This window comes from Etheostoma spectabile, unplaced genomic scaffold, assembly GCF_008692095.1.
Source record: "Etheostoma spectabile isolate EspeVRDwgs_2016 unplaced genomic scaffold, UIUC_Espe_1.0 scaffold00009337, whole genome shotgun sequence".
NCBI lineage: Eukaryota > Metazoa > Chordata > Actinopteri > Perciformes > Percidae > Etheostoma > Etheostoma spectabile.
In genome coordinates this window covers 1,058-17,864 of record NW_022603689.1, presented here as the reverse complement: position 1 = coordinate 17,864, position 16,807 = coordinate 1,058, and the positions used below count along the sequence as shown (strand labels likewise).

Sequence of the window (16,807 nt, the reverse complement as noted above, 5' to 3'; positions counted from 1 at the left end):
AGAGGATTGTGGGTCAGAAAAGCATGCTGACTTTGCATACTGCACAATGCGACCGGGTGCATCAGGACATATGTTTGGTACACATCAGTTTTTCTACTATGCATTGAGACATACTAAATTGTTTCCTGTCATACTAATGGTAGCATTGGCATTGCAACACACCCAGGTTTCTCTCCGCTCCTCTTCCAGGAATGAAGCAGATCTTGATGACCCCCCCCCCCCCCTCTTCCTGCTCTCACACACAGCCAGCTCCACTCTGAGCACACCTTTCCTTGTTCCCTCCCCTTCAGAGCTACAGTTTGCAGATGGGTGGAGCAGCATGCTGGGGAAGTACAACAGCGTATCACATGATGTTTTTACATCAGAGCTCAGACTAGTTTCACTTCTCAGGAAGTGAGACTCAGACAGTCGTTGTCACTGAGCGAGAGGTGAGATGGCGCAGAGAGGAGTTCAGCTGGACCGGGAAACCTTCTCTTGTTCCATCTGTCTGGATCCACTGAAGGATCCGGTGACTACTCCCTGTGGACACAACTACTGCATGAACTGTATTAAAAGCCACTGGGATGGAGAGGACGGTAAGTACAGCTACAGCTGTCCTCAGTGCAGGAAGACGTTCACACCGAGGCCTGTCCTGCTGAAAAACACCATGTTAGCAGATTTAGTGGAGGAGCTGAAGAAGACTGGACTCCAAGCTGCTCCTGCTGATCACTGCTATGCTGGAGCTGAAGATGTGGCCTGTGATTTCTGCACCGGGAGGAAACTCAAAGCCATCAAGTCCTGTCTGCAATGTCTGGCTTCTTACTGTGAGAAACACCTTCAGCCTCATTATGAATCAGAGACATTCAAGAAACACAAGCTGGTGGAGCCGTCCAAGAAGCTCCAGGAGAACGTCTGCTCTCGTCATGATGAGGTGATGAAGATGTTCTGCCGTACTGATCAGCAGCTTATCTGTTATCTCTGCTCTGTGGAGGAACATAAAGGCCACGACACAGTCTCAGCTGCAGCAGAGAGAGCTGAGAGGCAGAGAGAGCTCGAGGGGAGTCGACTCAACATCCAGCAGAGAATCCAGGACAGAGAGAAAGATGTGAAGCTGCTTCAACAGCAGGCGGAGGCCATCAATCTCTCTGCTGATGAAGCAGTGGAGGACAGCCAGAAGATCTTCACTGAGCTGATCCGTCTCCTGGAGAAAAGAAGCTCTGATGTGAAGCAGCAGGTCAGATCCCAGCAGGAAAGGGAAGTGAGTCGAGTCCGAGAGCTTCAGGAGAAGCTGGAGCAGGAGATCACTGAGCTGAAGAGGAAAGACGCTGAGCTGAAGAAGCTCTCACACACAGAGGACCACAACCAGTTTCTACACAACTACCCCTCACTGGCACCACTCAGCCAATCAGCATCCAGCATCCAGATCCGTCCTCTGAGCTGCTTTGAGGACGTGACAGCGGCCGTGTCAGAGATCAGAGATAAACTACAGGACGTCCTGAGAGAGAAGAGGACAACCGTCTCACTGACAGGGACTGAAGTGGTCGTTTTACTGCCTCAACCAGAGCCCAAGACCAGAGCTGGATTCTTACAATATTCACGTGAAATCACACTGGATCCAAACACAGCACACACACGGCTGTTATTATCTGAGGGGAACAGGAAAGCAACGTTAATGAGTCATCATCAGTCTTATTCTAGTCACCCAGACAGATTCACTGGCAGGTCTCAGGTCCTGAGTAGAGAGAGTCTGACTGGACGTTGTTACTGGGAGGTGGAGATGAGAGGAGGAGTTTTTGTAGCAGTCGCATACAAGAATATCAGGAGAGAGGGGCTGTCGGGTGAAAGTTTATTTGGATACAATGACAAATCTTGGGCGTTATATTGTAACAACAACATTCATGAATTTTGGTACAACAATGTCAAAACTCCCGTCTCAGGTCCTGTGTCCTCCAGAGTAGGAGTGTACCTGGATCACAGTGCAGGTATTCTGTCCTTCTACAGCGTCTCTGGAACCATGACTCTCCTCCACAGAGTCCAGACCACGTTCACTCAGCCCCTCTATGCTGGACTTTTTCTTTATCTTGGCGCCTCTGCTGAGTTGTGTAACCTGAAATAGACAGACGTCATTTAAGGGTTAAATTCTGAGTTTTAACTCTTCGTCCTCTTCAGGGTTCAAGGGTTGCCCAATGGCCCGGGGCAGATAAAACGCCCCGTGGGGTAAATAGATATATCAAGCCATAGAAGACGTCATCGTTCTCTCGAGAACGCTCGTAGATTTCCATCAGGAACGGAGGTGGTGCTCCACATCAGATGTTTATTTTTCAAAATAAAAGGTTTTTACACTTTTGAGGCTTTTGACGGTTTTAAGTTTTTAGGTAATTTTTTAGGACTTTTTTCTTTTACATTTGACTTGTTTGTTGATGCTTTCTGTGTTGTCATGCATTTTTGAAGTTTGGCGTGTCTTTTGATGTGTTTTTTTTCCTGTTTAAGACTTTTTTTGACGCTTGTTACGTTTTTTTAATGTTTGTTTTTTTTACACTTTTTCTTACTTAAAGCGCCCATATGTTGCTAATGTTCAGGTTCATAATTGTATTTTGAGGTTGGACCAGAATAGGTTTCCATGGTTTTAATTTCCAAAAAACACCATATTTTGGTCCCACTACTAGTCCCGGAGCGTTGTCAACATATCAACGCAAAATACATCCAGACGTGTGTAAGGACCAGGAATGCTGTGGACGTGTTTTCAAAGAGATTTGCAGCGCGGTTTTCACCAAATCTGCAAAAAAAACTCTGTAAAATATCCCGGAGACTTTAACCCTCGTGTTGTCTTCCCGTCAAAATGGAAAATCAACACTTTTTATCAATGTTTTTAACTTTTTCTTCAGTTTTTGTTCTTTTTTTCAACACTTTTGACGCTTTTTTCCCATGTTGGTTAATGTTTTTGACATTTTCAACACTACGTAACGCTAACTCGTTAACTTTAGTTTTACAGTTATTTTTGGAATTTATTGTAAATAAACCTCATTTATAGGAAATTATACCTAATGTTTGAGTTAGAAAAGCAGAAATTAGGAATTATTGAGACTAAAATTAAAGGACTGGATGTTGATGATAATCACAGACTGGAATATGTCAACTTTTACTCAATACTATTTCAAAAACACTTCAATTTGTTTTCAAATGCTATAAAATTGAATAAGCCCCCCCCCCCCCACTCTGACATCTCTCCATTAGTGCATGTAAATTACCTGAGCATGTGTGTGTACTTCAGGCCTGTGTGTAGTGTGTAATAACAACAGAGTGTACATTGTAATTTCCCCATAGGGGATCAATAAAGAGAAGAATTTATGAAATTTATTGTAAGTCCAGTTTATTATGTAATTCTATTTTTTGTGATCAAATTGTGATTTTTTTTCATGTACTTTTTCTTAATATATATATATATATATATATATATATATTTATAGAGTGAAAAATGAACAGATACAAACATTACACTGAGATATGGAACGCGTCCCAAAGCTAAAAAAAACTGGGAGGGTGACAAAATAACACATGCAGAAACAGACAGACACACACACACACACACACACACACACACAAAACACACACACACACACCACACACCACACACACAACACACACACACACACACAGTCGTGTCTGCCTATCTTTGTGGGGACCAGTCATTGACATAATGCATTCCCTAGCCCTTACCCTAACCTTAACCATCAAACCTACATGCCTAACCTTAACCTCACCCTAACCATAAACCATAAACCTAACTCTAACCCTAACCATAACCTAACTCTAACCCTAACCCTAACCTTAACCCTCACCCTCACCCTAACCATAACCCTACTCCTAAAACCAAGTCTTAGTCCTCAAAAAGCCCTTTAACGGTATGGGGACCAGCATTTTGGTCCCCACAAAGCACTCAGGTCCCCATAAGTATACTGTTTTCACAATTTTTGGTCCCCACAAATGTAGCTATACCTAGACCACACACACACACACACACACACACACAAACACACATACACACACACACACTCACACACACACAACAAGACAAGACAAGGAAAGGGTTGTATTTTATACAGTAGCGGGTCCCTGCTCCGTGTCTCTTTCAATTAAAGGGTCCTGGTTTAGAGACCCCTGGTTCAGAGACCCCTGGTTCAGAGACCCCTGGTTCAGAGACCCCTGGTTTAGAGACCCTGGTTTAGAGACCCCTGGTTTAGAGACCCCTGGTTTAGAGACCCTGGTTCAGAGACCCCTGGTTTAGAGACGCCTGGTTCAGAGACCCCTGGTTTAGAGACCCCTGGTTTAGACCATTAAACAGTTTGGATTGTTTCCAGTATCTGAGATGTGAGGATTATTCTGTATTGGGTACTTTTACTTTTAATACTTTAAGTACATGTTCCTGATGATAAGATCTTTCTTTGGAGTTGCACATGCGCGGTAAGTACTGCCAGCTCGTCAGTTGCAGAGCATGAGGGAGTGTCACTAGCAGCTAGGAGAGTGTTATGTGTGTGTCGGTACCTGATCTGTGCTGCCTGCAAGATCCGCCCGATGTTCACGCATTTATGGCACTGCATGATTTGCAGACTTCATGTTACACTTTATGTACACCCACACATATGGCGGTTTTCCACTGCGTGGTACCTCCTCTACTCGCCTTTTTTGGTTTTCCGTTATTATCTATTAAAAAAAGTCCCTGGGACCTGCTACCAGGTGGTTTTTTTAGTACTACCTCAGTCGTGGTTCCAAGCGAGCTGAGGCGATACCAAAAGGTGACGTGGAAACCTGCAGACTGCTGATTGGTCGGATCACTGCGTTGTTAGCTGACCAGAGTGCGTAGTGTGTGTCCAGAACAAACGGGACATTTAAAAAATCTAGCCAGACACCGACAGATTATCTACTCTCTGGACTATTCTCACTTTTCAACTGTTCAATATTAAGGGCTATTAGGGGCTTTATGTCGTTTCCAATATTGCCCACTGTTACTTTAAAAAAACAAGACAAGTTATCAAAGAAAAGTTTTTATTTAGCTTTTCAAGTAGCGCATCAAACCCTCCCGGACACCCCGGTCTTCTTCCTCTGCCCCCTGTGACAGTGCCCCCCCGGCTCTGCTGTCCCAGATGCATCCCAGTCGTTGTCATAAGCCTCTCCGTGACTCTCTTAAAGATTATACGAAGTCCAGCGGGTCAGAACCAGAACCAGAGATCTCACCGGTCGGACATCGCCCACCAGACGGTCTGCGGCGGCGATTTTGCAAAGCGTGAATGCTCTGAAACACAAACAGTACACAGCAGACATGTTGGTGTGTAATCGTGGTTGCTAAAGTTCATGTACTTTATATAACGCTAGCATTAGTAAACACTGACCGGGGCCCCTAACACATGCAAATGTTAGCTAACGTTACCAGGAAACGTAACTTACCCGTTTGTGTCGGCGAACAACCGTCATGTCGACGTCTGAACTCCGTCAGAATTCCCAAACTCCTGTTTTTTTTTTTAGCGGTGATTTTTGTTGCTTCCTTCAGCTTCTTTTGAAACAAAACATTTCTTGTGGCTGCGGCGAGTAGCCAACGTGCTGTTGTGAGTCGCGTTGAAAATTACATCATCACGCGTTGCTATGGTGACCAGCCACGCTGAGACGTTACTCAATCTGAAATGGAAAACGGACGCAGAATGGATCGAGTCGAGTCGAGTTGAGCTGTTACCAGCCCCTCTTGTCACCCTGTGTGTCAAGCTCTCAGTTTTAGCCACAGAGTCAGTCATCACACTTTCCATCTTTCTTTGGAGTTGCACATGCGCGGTAAGTACTGCCAGCTCGTCAGTTGCAGAGCATGAGGGAGTGTCTCTAGCAGCTAGGAGAGTGTTATGTGTGTGTCGGTACCCGATCTGTGCTGCCTGCACGATCCGCCCGATGTTCACACATTTATGGCACTGCATGATTTGCAGACTTCATGTACACTTTATGTACACACACACATAGTGTCTCTCTGACCATTAGACTGACTGTGTTTCTTATGTCTTCTTGTCCTGCTCCGGTTGGTTAATCTATTTCTGTGAAACATGGTTACCATGGTTACCTTTGAAACAACTCCTTATTTGTGAGACACTTCTACTAGTTTTACCAGGGCTGCCAACTCTCACGCATTGGCCGTGAGACACACGCATTTGACTGGTTTCACATGCTCACACGCCACACCCCCGATTTCTCACGCTGAAGTGTCAACCCGGTCGGTCACATTTCTGAAAGATGAGTTTATCTATAGATCTACCTGTGGAGCCGCTCGTGATCGACTAGTTTAGCTTCCAGAGCCTGTGCGGGGGGTTCAAGAGCGCTCCCTGTCTGTGTAAGTTTCGAGTTGTCGCAAACTGAAAACATTTTTTCACGAGCCATCCCAGGTGCACTTCCCCGGCTTCAGGTATGAGCTCTGAGTATCACAGACCCATCTGTCGCTTCGTGTCCTCTCTCTCTGTAACAATAGAGGTGAGCAGCGCGGCTGGTGGACCCGCTCTGCTGTGGGGGGGCAGTGACGAGTTGCAACCATGCGTAGTCCTCCGATGATGAGCAGCGTACAGCCTCCTCTAAACTCTGTCAGAGACCAGAGACCTGAATGGGCCTCTGTGTCTGTCAGACGGTCTGCATGAGATCCACCATATCAGCGGAGCAATGACATGCACAGCAGACTATATAACAACTCTCCAAATCTCAGACAATAGAGATGGGAGGAGTTATATTTTGAATGTGCATAAACAATTTACGTCTATTATTAAATCAATAAATTCATTTTTAAGATGTTTTAAGGCGAGAAATCAGCTGTGTAGATTTTGAGTATAGGCAGTTCAACGAAAATTGATGGTGAATTAAAAAAGCCTTCGGAGTTGGAAAGCTCCGCAAACCCCGGCGGGCGAGCTTGCTACGCCAGCCGGGAGCCGGTCAGTCAGTCAGCTCACAGACCCTCTGGCCCCACATTTAGACAGACCCCTCTTGCCCCACATCTAGACAGACCCTCTGGCCCCACATCTAGACAGACCCTCTGGCCCCACATTTAGACAGACCCCTCTGGCCCACATTTAGACAGACCCTCTGGCCCCACATTTAGACAGACCTCTGGCCCCACATTTAGACAGACCCTCTGGCCCCACATCTAGACAGACCCTCTGGCCCCACATCTAGAAAGACCCTCTGGTTCCATATTTAGACAGATCCCTCTGGCCCCACATTTAGACAGACCCTCTGGTCCCATATTTAGACAGATCCCTCTGGCCCCACATTTAGACAGACCCTCTGGCCCCACATTTAGACAGACCACTGCAGCATCAACAATGGAAGAGGAAAGCCAGGTCCACAATTGTAAGATATTTAAAACAATTTTTTACCGCTGTTGTTATAGAGGATGTAGCCTATATATAACCCGTCCTCCTCATCCTGTCTCTCGGTAAAGTATACCGACGGCAGTGGCTAACTTTACCCAGTCCATCTATAATTTTAATACCTATTTAACGTTTCTTTTGTGCTTTCAATTAAAAGTGAATCCAGAACAATGTTACGAGTTTTTTTTCCCGCCGTTGTGTCGTTATTTATAAAGTTATTGGCCTGTGACACTTAATAGCACTTTAAATTAATTCGTAACAAAACAACAAAGGCGGTGTGAAAGGTGACCGTCCATGTTTTATTATGAATACACACATTAAAGCTAACTATAAAGTGGCAAGCGCCCTCTTTGCTGGGGGTGTTGCGCAATAAGAACGCTTCGCCTCAAAACTGTCAACAGTGTTTTGTTTGCTTCTGAACCTGCGAGTTCATTCTTCCAGGTACAACCTGCAAGGACGGTCTCCCCAAGAACACAAGTCCGTTCTTTGCTTACTTGGTATTGAGAAATGGCCCCTGTCTTGTGATTCCCCGGTGAGTGTCTGTTTGTTCTACTTCCTGTTTTATTTTGATAGTGTAGTTTCCTGTCTTGTCTAGTCTTGTCTAGTTTGCCTGTCTGATTGTCCCGCCCCGCCCTAATGTGGTCCACCTGACGTCCCACCTGTTCCCCATCCCCTCGTTACCTCTTGTATTTAACCCCTGTGTTCCCTTTGTCTCGTGTCAGATCATCTAGTTCCTTCGCCTGTCTGTACGTCACCTCGTCCCAGTGGTCCTGGTTTTGGTTCCTGTTCCCTGGCCCTGGTGATTATCTGTTTTGTACCTTTTTGATTTTTGGTTTGTTCCATTGAGGCTTACTTTGTGTTTTGGACCATAAAGCCCTTGTGTGCCTACATCTGCCTGCCTCCTCCTCTCTGTGTTTGGGTCCTCTCCGCACCGTACCTTAACAAAAAGAGGTCCTACAAACGCTTTGCCAGATTGGATGTCTGTACCAAAAAATGGGGAAAGTACCGGAGCTTTCTGGAGGGCTCCTGAGAAGCTTTGTGCTGGGGACAGACCTGTATGATGGGCCATTTCGTTGATTTGTATCTTCTTAAAAAATTGTAAAACAACAAAAATGAAAGCAGAACTTGTACAGTGCGGTCACAGGCAGTTTTACCATACTACGTCAAACGCCACAGGAGTGTGTTTTTTGGTCATTTGTTTTTTTATAAAAGTCAACCTGCAATGGGAGCGTGGCTTTGTTCCCACTTTTCTAAGAATTAAAAAAATAAAATAAAAAATAGGCCCTATGTTCCCATATTTCCTTTTTCTAACCCTAACTACAGATGGAATGTAACCCTAACCCTAACATAGGGACTCATTTTGAGGAAAATCTTTCTTTCTTTTTTTTAAATGTGTTTAAAAACATGTTGCAGCACCGTCCAATCAGGCGCTAGTTCAGCTGTGGCTCATCTAGAGATTTGGCATGTTCCCTGTTTTTTCTTCTTGTGTAGGAGTCCCACATCATGGTGGTTTTTAGGTGATGTGGCCCCGGGCTGACGAAGCAGGGAACACCCGGCTCAGCAGAGCGCGGACCCTGAGAAATGTTCTCACCTGCAGGCAACTAAACATCTGGAGAGCCCCAACCCGGAGTCAGGTCTTGGCTGCATGGTTCCTATATTGTTATTGCATGTAGGCAACAATCAGTTTTTGGCTGATGATCAGTTTATGGCCAGGACACCGGTAGCCGGGGAAATGCAATGAATGTAGGGATGTAGCAGCTAATTAACAGCTAGTTAAATCATACTGTATATAACAATATACAGTATGATTTAACTTAATAACAGGACAACTCGGTCATTTAGTAAACTGGGGCGCCGTCTCCAGACCCTCTGATTCTATGAGGAGTTTACCTCCTAAAAGCTGAAGTCAGCAGAGTTTTAAATGAGAAATGAGCTCTGTTGTCAACAAGTGTTGCTGTGTTGTTATCACATACTTTTTCTTTATACTTTTACTACAAACTGCAGCTGCTCTTCCTCTACAAAGTGTGTACTGTTGCCTGCAGTCCAGTCTGCGTAGGATCGGGGCGTGGGAGATTGCACCTTTGACCGTCTTGCTCAGATATGCTGCACAGAAGATTGTGGGTCAGAAATCACGCTGGCTTGTATACTGCACAATGTGACCGGGTGCATAGGACGATTATTGGCGTACTGTAAGTCATACTACTATGTATTGTGTTTATTGTCATAATAATAGTAGTATGGGTATGTAACACACCCAGTCTCTCTCTCAAACTGCTCCTCGTCCAGGAATGCAGCAGAACCTGATAACTCCTCCCAATCACATGATGTTTTTACATCAGAGCTCAGACTAGTCTCACTTCTCAGGAAGTGAGACTCAGACAGTCGTTGTCACTGAGCGAGAGGTGAGATGGCGCAGAGAGGAGTTCAGCTGGACCGGGAAACCTTCTCTTGTTCCATCTGTCTGGATCCACTGAAGGATCCGGTGACTACTTCCTGTGGACACAGCTACTGCATGAACTGTATTAAAAGCCACTGGGATGGAGAGGATGGTAAGTACAGCTACAGCTGTCCTCAGTGCAGGAAGACGTTCACACCGAGGCCTGTCCTGCTGAAAAGCACCATGTTAGCAGATTTAGTGGAGGAGCTGAAGAAGACTGGACTCCAAGCTGCTCCTGCTGATCACTGCTATGCTGGAGCTGAAGATGTGGCCTGTGATGTCTGCACCGGGAGGAAACTCAAAGCCATCAAGTCCTGTCTGCAATGTCTGGCTTCTTACTGTGAGAAACACCTTCAGCCTCATTATGAATCAGAGACATTCAAGAAACACAAGCTGGTGGAGCCGTCCGAGAAGCTCCAGGAGAACGTCTGCTCTCGTCATGATGAGGTGATGAAGATGTTCTGCCGTACTGATCAGCAGCTTATCTGTTATCTCTGCCCTGTGGATGAACATAAAGGCCACGACACAGTCTCAGCTGCGGCAGAGAGAGCTGAGAGGCAGAGAGAGCTCGAGGGGAGTCGACTCAACATCCAGCAGAGAATCCAGGACAGAGAGAAAGATGTGAAGCTGCTTCAACAGCAGGCGGAGGCCATCAATCTCTCTGCTGATGAAGCAGTGGAGGACAGCGAGAAGATCTTCACTGAGCTGATCCGTCTCCTGGAGAAAAGAAGCTCTGATGTGAAGCAGCAGGTCAGATCCCAGCAGGAAAGGGAAGTGAGTCGAGTCCGAGAGCTTCAGGAGAAGCTGGAGCAGGAGATCACTGAGCTGAAGAGGAAAGACGCTGAGCTGAAGAAGCTCTCACACACAGAGGACCACAACCAGTTTCTACACAACTACCCCTCACTGGCACCACTCAGCCAATCAGCATCCAGCATCCAGATCCGTCCTCTGAGCGGCTTTGAGGACGTGACAGCGGCCGTGTCAGAGCTCAGAGATAAACTACAGGACGTCCTGAGAGAGAAGAGGACAACCGTCTCACTGACAGGGACTGAAGTGGACGTTTTACTGCCTCAACCAGAGCCCAAGACCAGAGCTGGATTCTTACAATATTCAAGTGAAATCACACTGGATCCAAATACAGCATATACAGAGCTGTTATTATCTGAGGGGAACAGGAAAGCAACGTTGATGAGTCAACATCAGTCTTATTCTAGTCACCCAGACAGATTCACTATCTGTTGGCAGGTCCTGAGTAGAGAGAGTCTGACTGGACGTTGTTACTGGGAGGTGGAGATGAGAGGAGGAGTTTCTGTAGCAGTCGCATACAAGAACATCAGGAGAGAGGGGTGGTCGGGTGAAAGTTTATTTGGACTAAATGCCAAATCTTGGGCGTTATATTGTGACAACGACAGTTATACATTTTGGTCCAACAATGTCCAAACTCGCGTCTCAGGTCCTGTGTCCTCCAGAGTAGGAGTGTACCTGGATCACAGTGCAGGTATTCTGTCCTTCTACAGCGTCTCTGGAACCATGACTCTCCTCCACAGAGTCCAGACCACGTTCACTCAGCCCCTCTATGCTGGACTAAGGCTTTATTGGTCTGGAGCCTCTGCTGAGTTGTGTAACCTGAAATAGACAGACGTCATTTAAGGGTTAAATTCTGAGTTTTAACTCTTCGTCCTCTTCAGGGTTCAAGGGTTGCCCAATGGCCCGGGGCAGATAAAACGCCCCGTGGGGTAAATAGATATATCAAGCCATAGAAGACGTCATCGTTCTCTCGAGAACGCTCGTAGATTTCCATCAGGAACGGAGGTGGTGCTCCACATGAGATGTTTATTTTTCAAAACTTTTGAGGCTTTTGACGGTTTTAAGTTTTTAGGTAATTTTTTAGGACTTTTTTCTTTTACATTTGACTTGTTTGTTGATGCTTTCTGTGTTGTCATGCATTTTTGAAGTTTGGCGTGTCTTTTGATGTGTTTTTTTTCCTGTTTAAGACTTTTTTTGACGCTTGTTACGTTTTTTTAATGTTTGTTTTTTTTTACACTTTTTCTTACTTAAAGCGCCCATATGTTGCTAATGTTCAGGTTCATAATTGTATTTTGAGGTTGGACCAGAATAGGTTTCCATGGTTTCATTTCCAAACAAAACACCATATTTTTGTTGTACTGCACATTGCTGCAGATCCTGTTTTCACCCTGTGTTCACCCACTGATATTGTCCTGCCCTGCCTTTTTAAAGAGTTGTGGGACACTATTGGACCTAGCATCCAAGAAATTATAAACAGCAGCCTTACTTCAGGTTCTGTACCAGCCTTTTTTAAACAAGCAGTGGTGCAGCCACTCCTCAAAAAAACAAATTTGGACACATCTGCACTTTCAAACTATCGCCCTATCTCTAAACTCCCTTTTCTCTCGAAGATTTTAGAGAAAGCAGTTCTTTTACAGTTACAATCGTTTTTAGATACACATGGTGTTCTTGAGGTGTTCCAATCTGGTTTAAAGACATTTCATAGCACTGAATCTGCACTTTTAAGAGTTTTTAACGATCTTCTAATCTCAACTGATTCTGGAGATTATGTAATTCTTATTCTTTTAGATCTTACAGCAGTATTTGACACAGTTGACCACAGCATCCTTATTTCTCGCCTCGAGCATGGCGTGGGGATTAGGGGCACTGCCTTGGAGTGGTTTAGGTCATACTTGTCGGACAGAGATTTTAGAGTCAGTTTTGGTGGCTCTACTTCACCTTCTGTGTCCCTCACATATGGAGTTCCACAGGGTTCGATTCTCGGGCCAATTCATTTTTCACTCTCTCTGCTTCCCCTTGGATGTATCTTAAAAAGACACAACATCAGCTTCCATCTTTATGCAGATGATTCGCAAATCTACCTGCCCATCAAGAGAAATGATGGTAGTTCTTTAGCAAGATTAGTTGACTGTTTTAATGATATTAAAGCCTGGATGGCCGTACATTTTTTAAACTTTAATGAGAGTAAAACTGAGGTTATGGTTTTTAGACCCAGTGGCACCTCTGATGTCTCACAAATAGACCTGGGCATTTTTCAACCCTATGTTAAGTCTGTTGTAACAAACCTGGGTGTAAAAATGGATTGTGATTTTAAAATGGAGAAGCAGATCAATTCTGTTGTGAAAGCAAGTTTCTTTCAACTGAGGCTTCTTACCAAGCTTAAGGCCTTTTTATCCTTCACAGACTTTGAGAGGGTTATACATGCTTTTATTACAACACGCCTTGACTATTGTAATGCTCTGTATGTAGGAGTTAGCCAGGCCTCCCTCTCTCGACTACAGCTGGTTCAAAATGCTGCTGCTCGTCTCCTTACTGGAACTTGCAAGCGAGATCACATCACCCCTGTCCTTACCTCTCTCCACTGGCTCCCAGTTACTTTTAGGATTGATTTTAAGATTTTATTGTTTGTTTTTAAAGCCCTCCATGGACTAGCTCCAGTCTACATAACTGATCTGTTGAAGCCACATGCTCCTTCAAGATCTTTAAGGTCTGCAAACCAGTCTCTTCTTGTTGCCCCTAAAACACGGCTGAAGAGCAGAGGGGATCGGGCTTTCTCAGCCGCAGCCCCGAGACTTTGGAATGAGCTGCCTCTTCATGTCAGACTGGCCCCGAGACTGTGGAATGAGCTGCCTCTACATGTCAAACTGGCCCCCAGCCTTCCGGTTTTTAAATCGCGACTTAAAACACATTTTTATTCCCCGGCTTTTAATCCAGCATGAGAACTGTATGTTGTATTTGTCTGGTGTTGTATTCTGTCTATTTATTGTTACATGTCTATGTACAGCACTTTGATCAACCTGGTTGTTTTTAAATGTGCTTTAGAAATAAAGTTTGATTGATTGATTGACTGTGTGTTTAGGTTTCTGTTTTAGTGACACATCTCTCTAGTTTTAGGTCCAGAGTGAGACATCTCTCTAGTTTTATCTCCAGAGTGAGACATCTCTCTAGTTTTAGGTCCAGAGTGAGACATCTCTCTAGTTTTATCTCCAGAGTGAGACATCTCTCTAGTTTTATCTCCAGAGTGAGACATCTCTCTAGTTTTATCTCCAGAGTGAGACATCTCTCTAGTTTTATCTCCAGAGTGAGACATCTCACTTGTTTTATTTTCAGAGTGAGACATCTCCCTTCTATCCTATCTTTGTTGGGAGCTGCACTTGCTCAGTAGCTCGGTAAGATCCATCAGCTAATAACTCTTTCTCCAGCTTTGGTCAGTCCAAGGCCGGACCAGCTGGGAGACTTCTTCTAGACCAGGGACACAACAGGGACAGGAAGTAGACCAGAGACAGGAAGTAGAACAGGGACAGGAAGTAGAACAGGGACAGGAAGTAGAACAGGGACACATTTCACCACTAGATGTCAGCGCAGGTTTAACTTGATTTGTTGGCTCTGGTGATTTAGAATCTAATCTAAAAGATACTAAACAATGAAAACAATAACACTTTGAACTGGTTAGAGTGTATGAAAGATGCTTTTTTCATATATTTACAACACAAGCTAAATGCTCGCCCTGTGGAATTGCTGCTTGCAGCTTTCTCCAGAACCACTGGACTCCAAAATAACTTGCAGAGGAACCCTAAAACACCTACAGCGCTCCTATTATTATGCTCATTTTGTGTCCCAGAATGGGTTTACGTAGTTTAATTTTCAGAAAACACCTTATTTTTGTTGTACTGCACATTGCTGCAGCTCCTCTTGTCACCCTGTGTGTCAAGCTCTCAGTTTTAGCCACAGAGTCAGTCATCACACTTTCCATCTTTCTTTGGAGTTGCACATGCGCGGTAAGTACTGCCAGCTCGTCAGTTGCAGAGCATGAGGGAGTGTCACTAGCAGCTAGGAGAGTGTTATGTGTGTGTCGGTACCCGATGCATTTATGGCACTGCATGATTTGCAGACTTCATGTACACTTTATGTACACACACACATAGTGTCTCTCTGAACATCAGACTGACTGTGTTTCTTATGTCTTCTTCTCCTGCTCCGGTCAGTTAATCTATTTCTGTGAAACATGGTTACCATGGTTACCATGGTTACCTTTGAAACAACTCCTTATTTGTGAGACACTTCTACTAGTTTTACCAGGGCTGCCAACTCTCACGCATTGGCCGTGAGACACACGCATTTGACCGGTTTCACACGCTCACACGCCACACACCTGATTTCTCACGCTGAAGTGTCAACCCGGTCGGTCACATTTCTGAAAGATGAGTTTATCTGTAGATCTATAGAGCTATATCTATCTCTATATATCTGTAGATCTACCTGTTGAGCCACTTATGATCGACTAGTTGTGCTTTCAGAGCCTGTGCGGGGGGTTCAAGAGCGCTCCCTGTCTGTGGAAGTTTCGAGTTGTCGCCAAACTGAAAACATTTTTTCACGAGCCATCCCAGGTGCACTTCCCCGGCTCCAGGTATGAGCTCTGAGTATCACAGACCCGTCCGTCGCTTCGTGTCCTCTCTCTGTAAAGATAGAGGTGAGCAGCGCGGTTGGTGGACCCGCTCTGTGGGGGGGCAGTGACGCGTTGCATCCGTCTAGTCCTCCGATAATGAGCAGCGTACAGCCTCCTCTAAACTCTGTCAGAGACCAGAGACCCAAATGGGCCTCTGTGTCTGTCAGACGGTCTGAGTGAGATATTACCATATCAACGGGGCAATGACATGCACAGAAGACTATATTACAACTCTCCAAATCTCGGACAACAGAGATGGGAGGAGTTATATTTTGAATGTGCACAAAGTTGTAAACATGAGCAGAAATCTGATGAAGCAGATCTGAGCTATACTAGGCCTATATATACTATACTATATATACTATACTATATATACGATACTGCAACGTTGGGCCACTATAGTGCTTCTCTAACCTCGGTGCATCTCTAAATTTAACTGTAAATAATTAATTTAATGTTTTATAAAATGGACAAATAGTCTTTGTTTTCCCCAAAAAGTAAATACAAGTGGGGCCCAGAGGATGAGGGCCAGACATTACTGAGCCTTGGCACAAAGGTTAAAGGATTAGAATTTATGCAAAACAGTGGTTCTCAATCTTTAGAATTTCAGTGGTCTAGTTGATCCCTCAACATTAATTTAACTTTGGGTCCCTGGTCCCTACACCAAGGACCCCTGGACCTGGTCCCTACACCAGTGACCCCTGGACCTGGTCCCTACACCAGGGACCCCTTGACCTGTTCCCCACAGACCCAAATCTTCTCAGCTGTTGTTGACATATGCTACTGTCTCTTCATGTGGTTCATTATGTGTGGCACATTGTCCGGGTCAGTTCTTATATCATAAGAAGTTAATAATGTAAATGCTAAATGCCCTAATACCTGTTGATACTACAACAACACAAAGGCTCTTATCCCTACAGTTTTGCACATATCATGCAAGATCCCAATTAAAACCCTGAAGTATAAGGATGCTGAAAGAGCCAAAGAAATTGCTTTGTACGCGGCATAATATGGGTTGGCCCCCCCAAATCTCACTCCAAGGTTTTTGGAAAAGTTGGCAGCTCTGGTTTTACACACACCGATCTATTCTCAGCTGTGGGATCTAGTTACCTCAAACTAAACCTTCTGTGGAAGATCCTTAGTTTAGATGAAATACAGTAAAAAAAAAGAAAAAAGAAAACCTCCATGCTCCACCTATCATCAGGAAGCTAGTTTAGAGCTAATTCACCTAAACGCTAGCTCATTAACTCAAACTAAACACTGGGAAAAGCAGCTCCAGCTAAATTAAGACTTTACAGAAATAATGAAGACAAGTATTGGTTGATTGTATTTTAAATGAGCAACAAGTAAAGCAGAACTGACGTAACAGCGGTTACATGTTTTAAGGGTAATTTTCAGGTTTTATTTTGCGGGTCTTTTAAAGTTATTACACAATGTCTCAGCTAGCGGTTAGCCGAATTAGCTGTTAGCTAAACTAACGTTAGCTTCCCGGTGGAGGCTAACGGCAGACCGCCACAACTACGAGTGTGA

General features: G+C 44.7%; 2 protein-coding genes across 2 annotated transcripts; both read left to right on the top strand.

Moving 5' to 3' along the window:
* The first annotated feature begins 253 nt into the window (after nt 1-253).
* LOC116679098 (tripartite motif-containing protein 16-like) lies at nt 254-2,786 on the top strand. The gene has a single exon (XM_032508806.1). It carries the CDS (start codon nt 434-436, stop codon nt 2,093-2,095), a length of 1,662 nt encoding a protein of 553 aa, XP_032364697.1. The 5' UTR covers nt 254-433; the 3' UTR covers nt 2,096-2,786.
* A 6,911-nt stretch (nt 2,787-9,697) lies between these two features.
* Nucleotides 9,698-11,644, top strand: LOC116679097 (tripartite motif-containing protein 16-like). Its single transcript, XM_032508805.1, has one exon. The coding sequence runs from the start codon at nt 9,775-9,777 to the stop codon at nt 11,437-11,439; it is 1,665 nt and encodes a 554-aa protein (XP_032364696.1). The 5' UTR covers nt 9,698-9,774; the 3' UTR covers nt 11,440-11,644.
* The last annotated feature ends 5,163 nt before the right edge of the window (nt 11,645-16,807 follow it).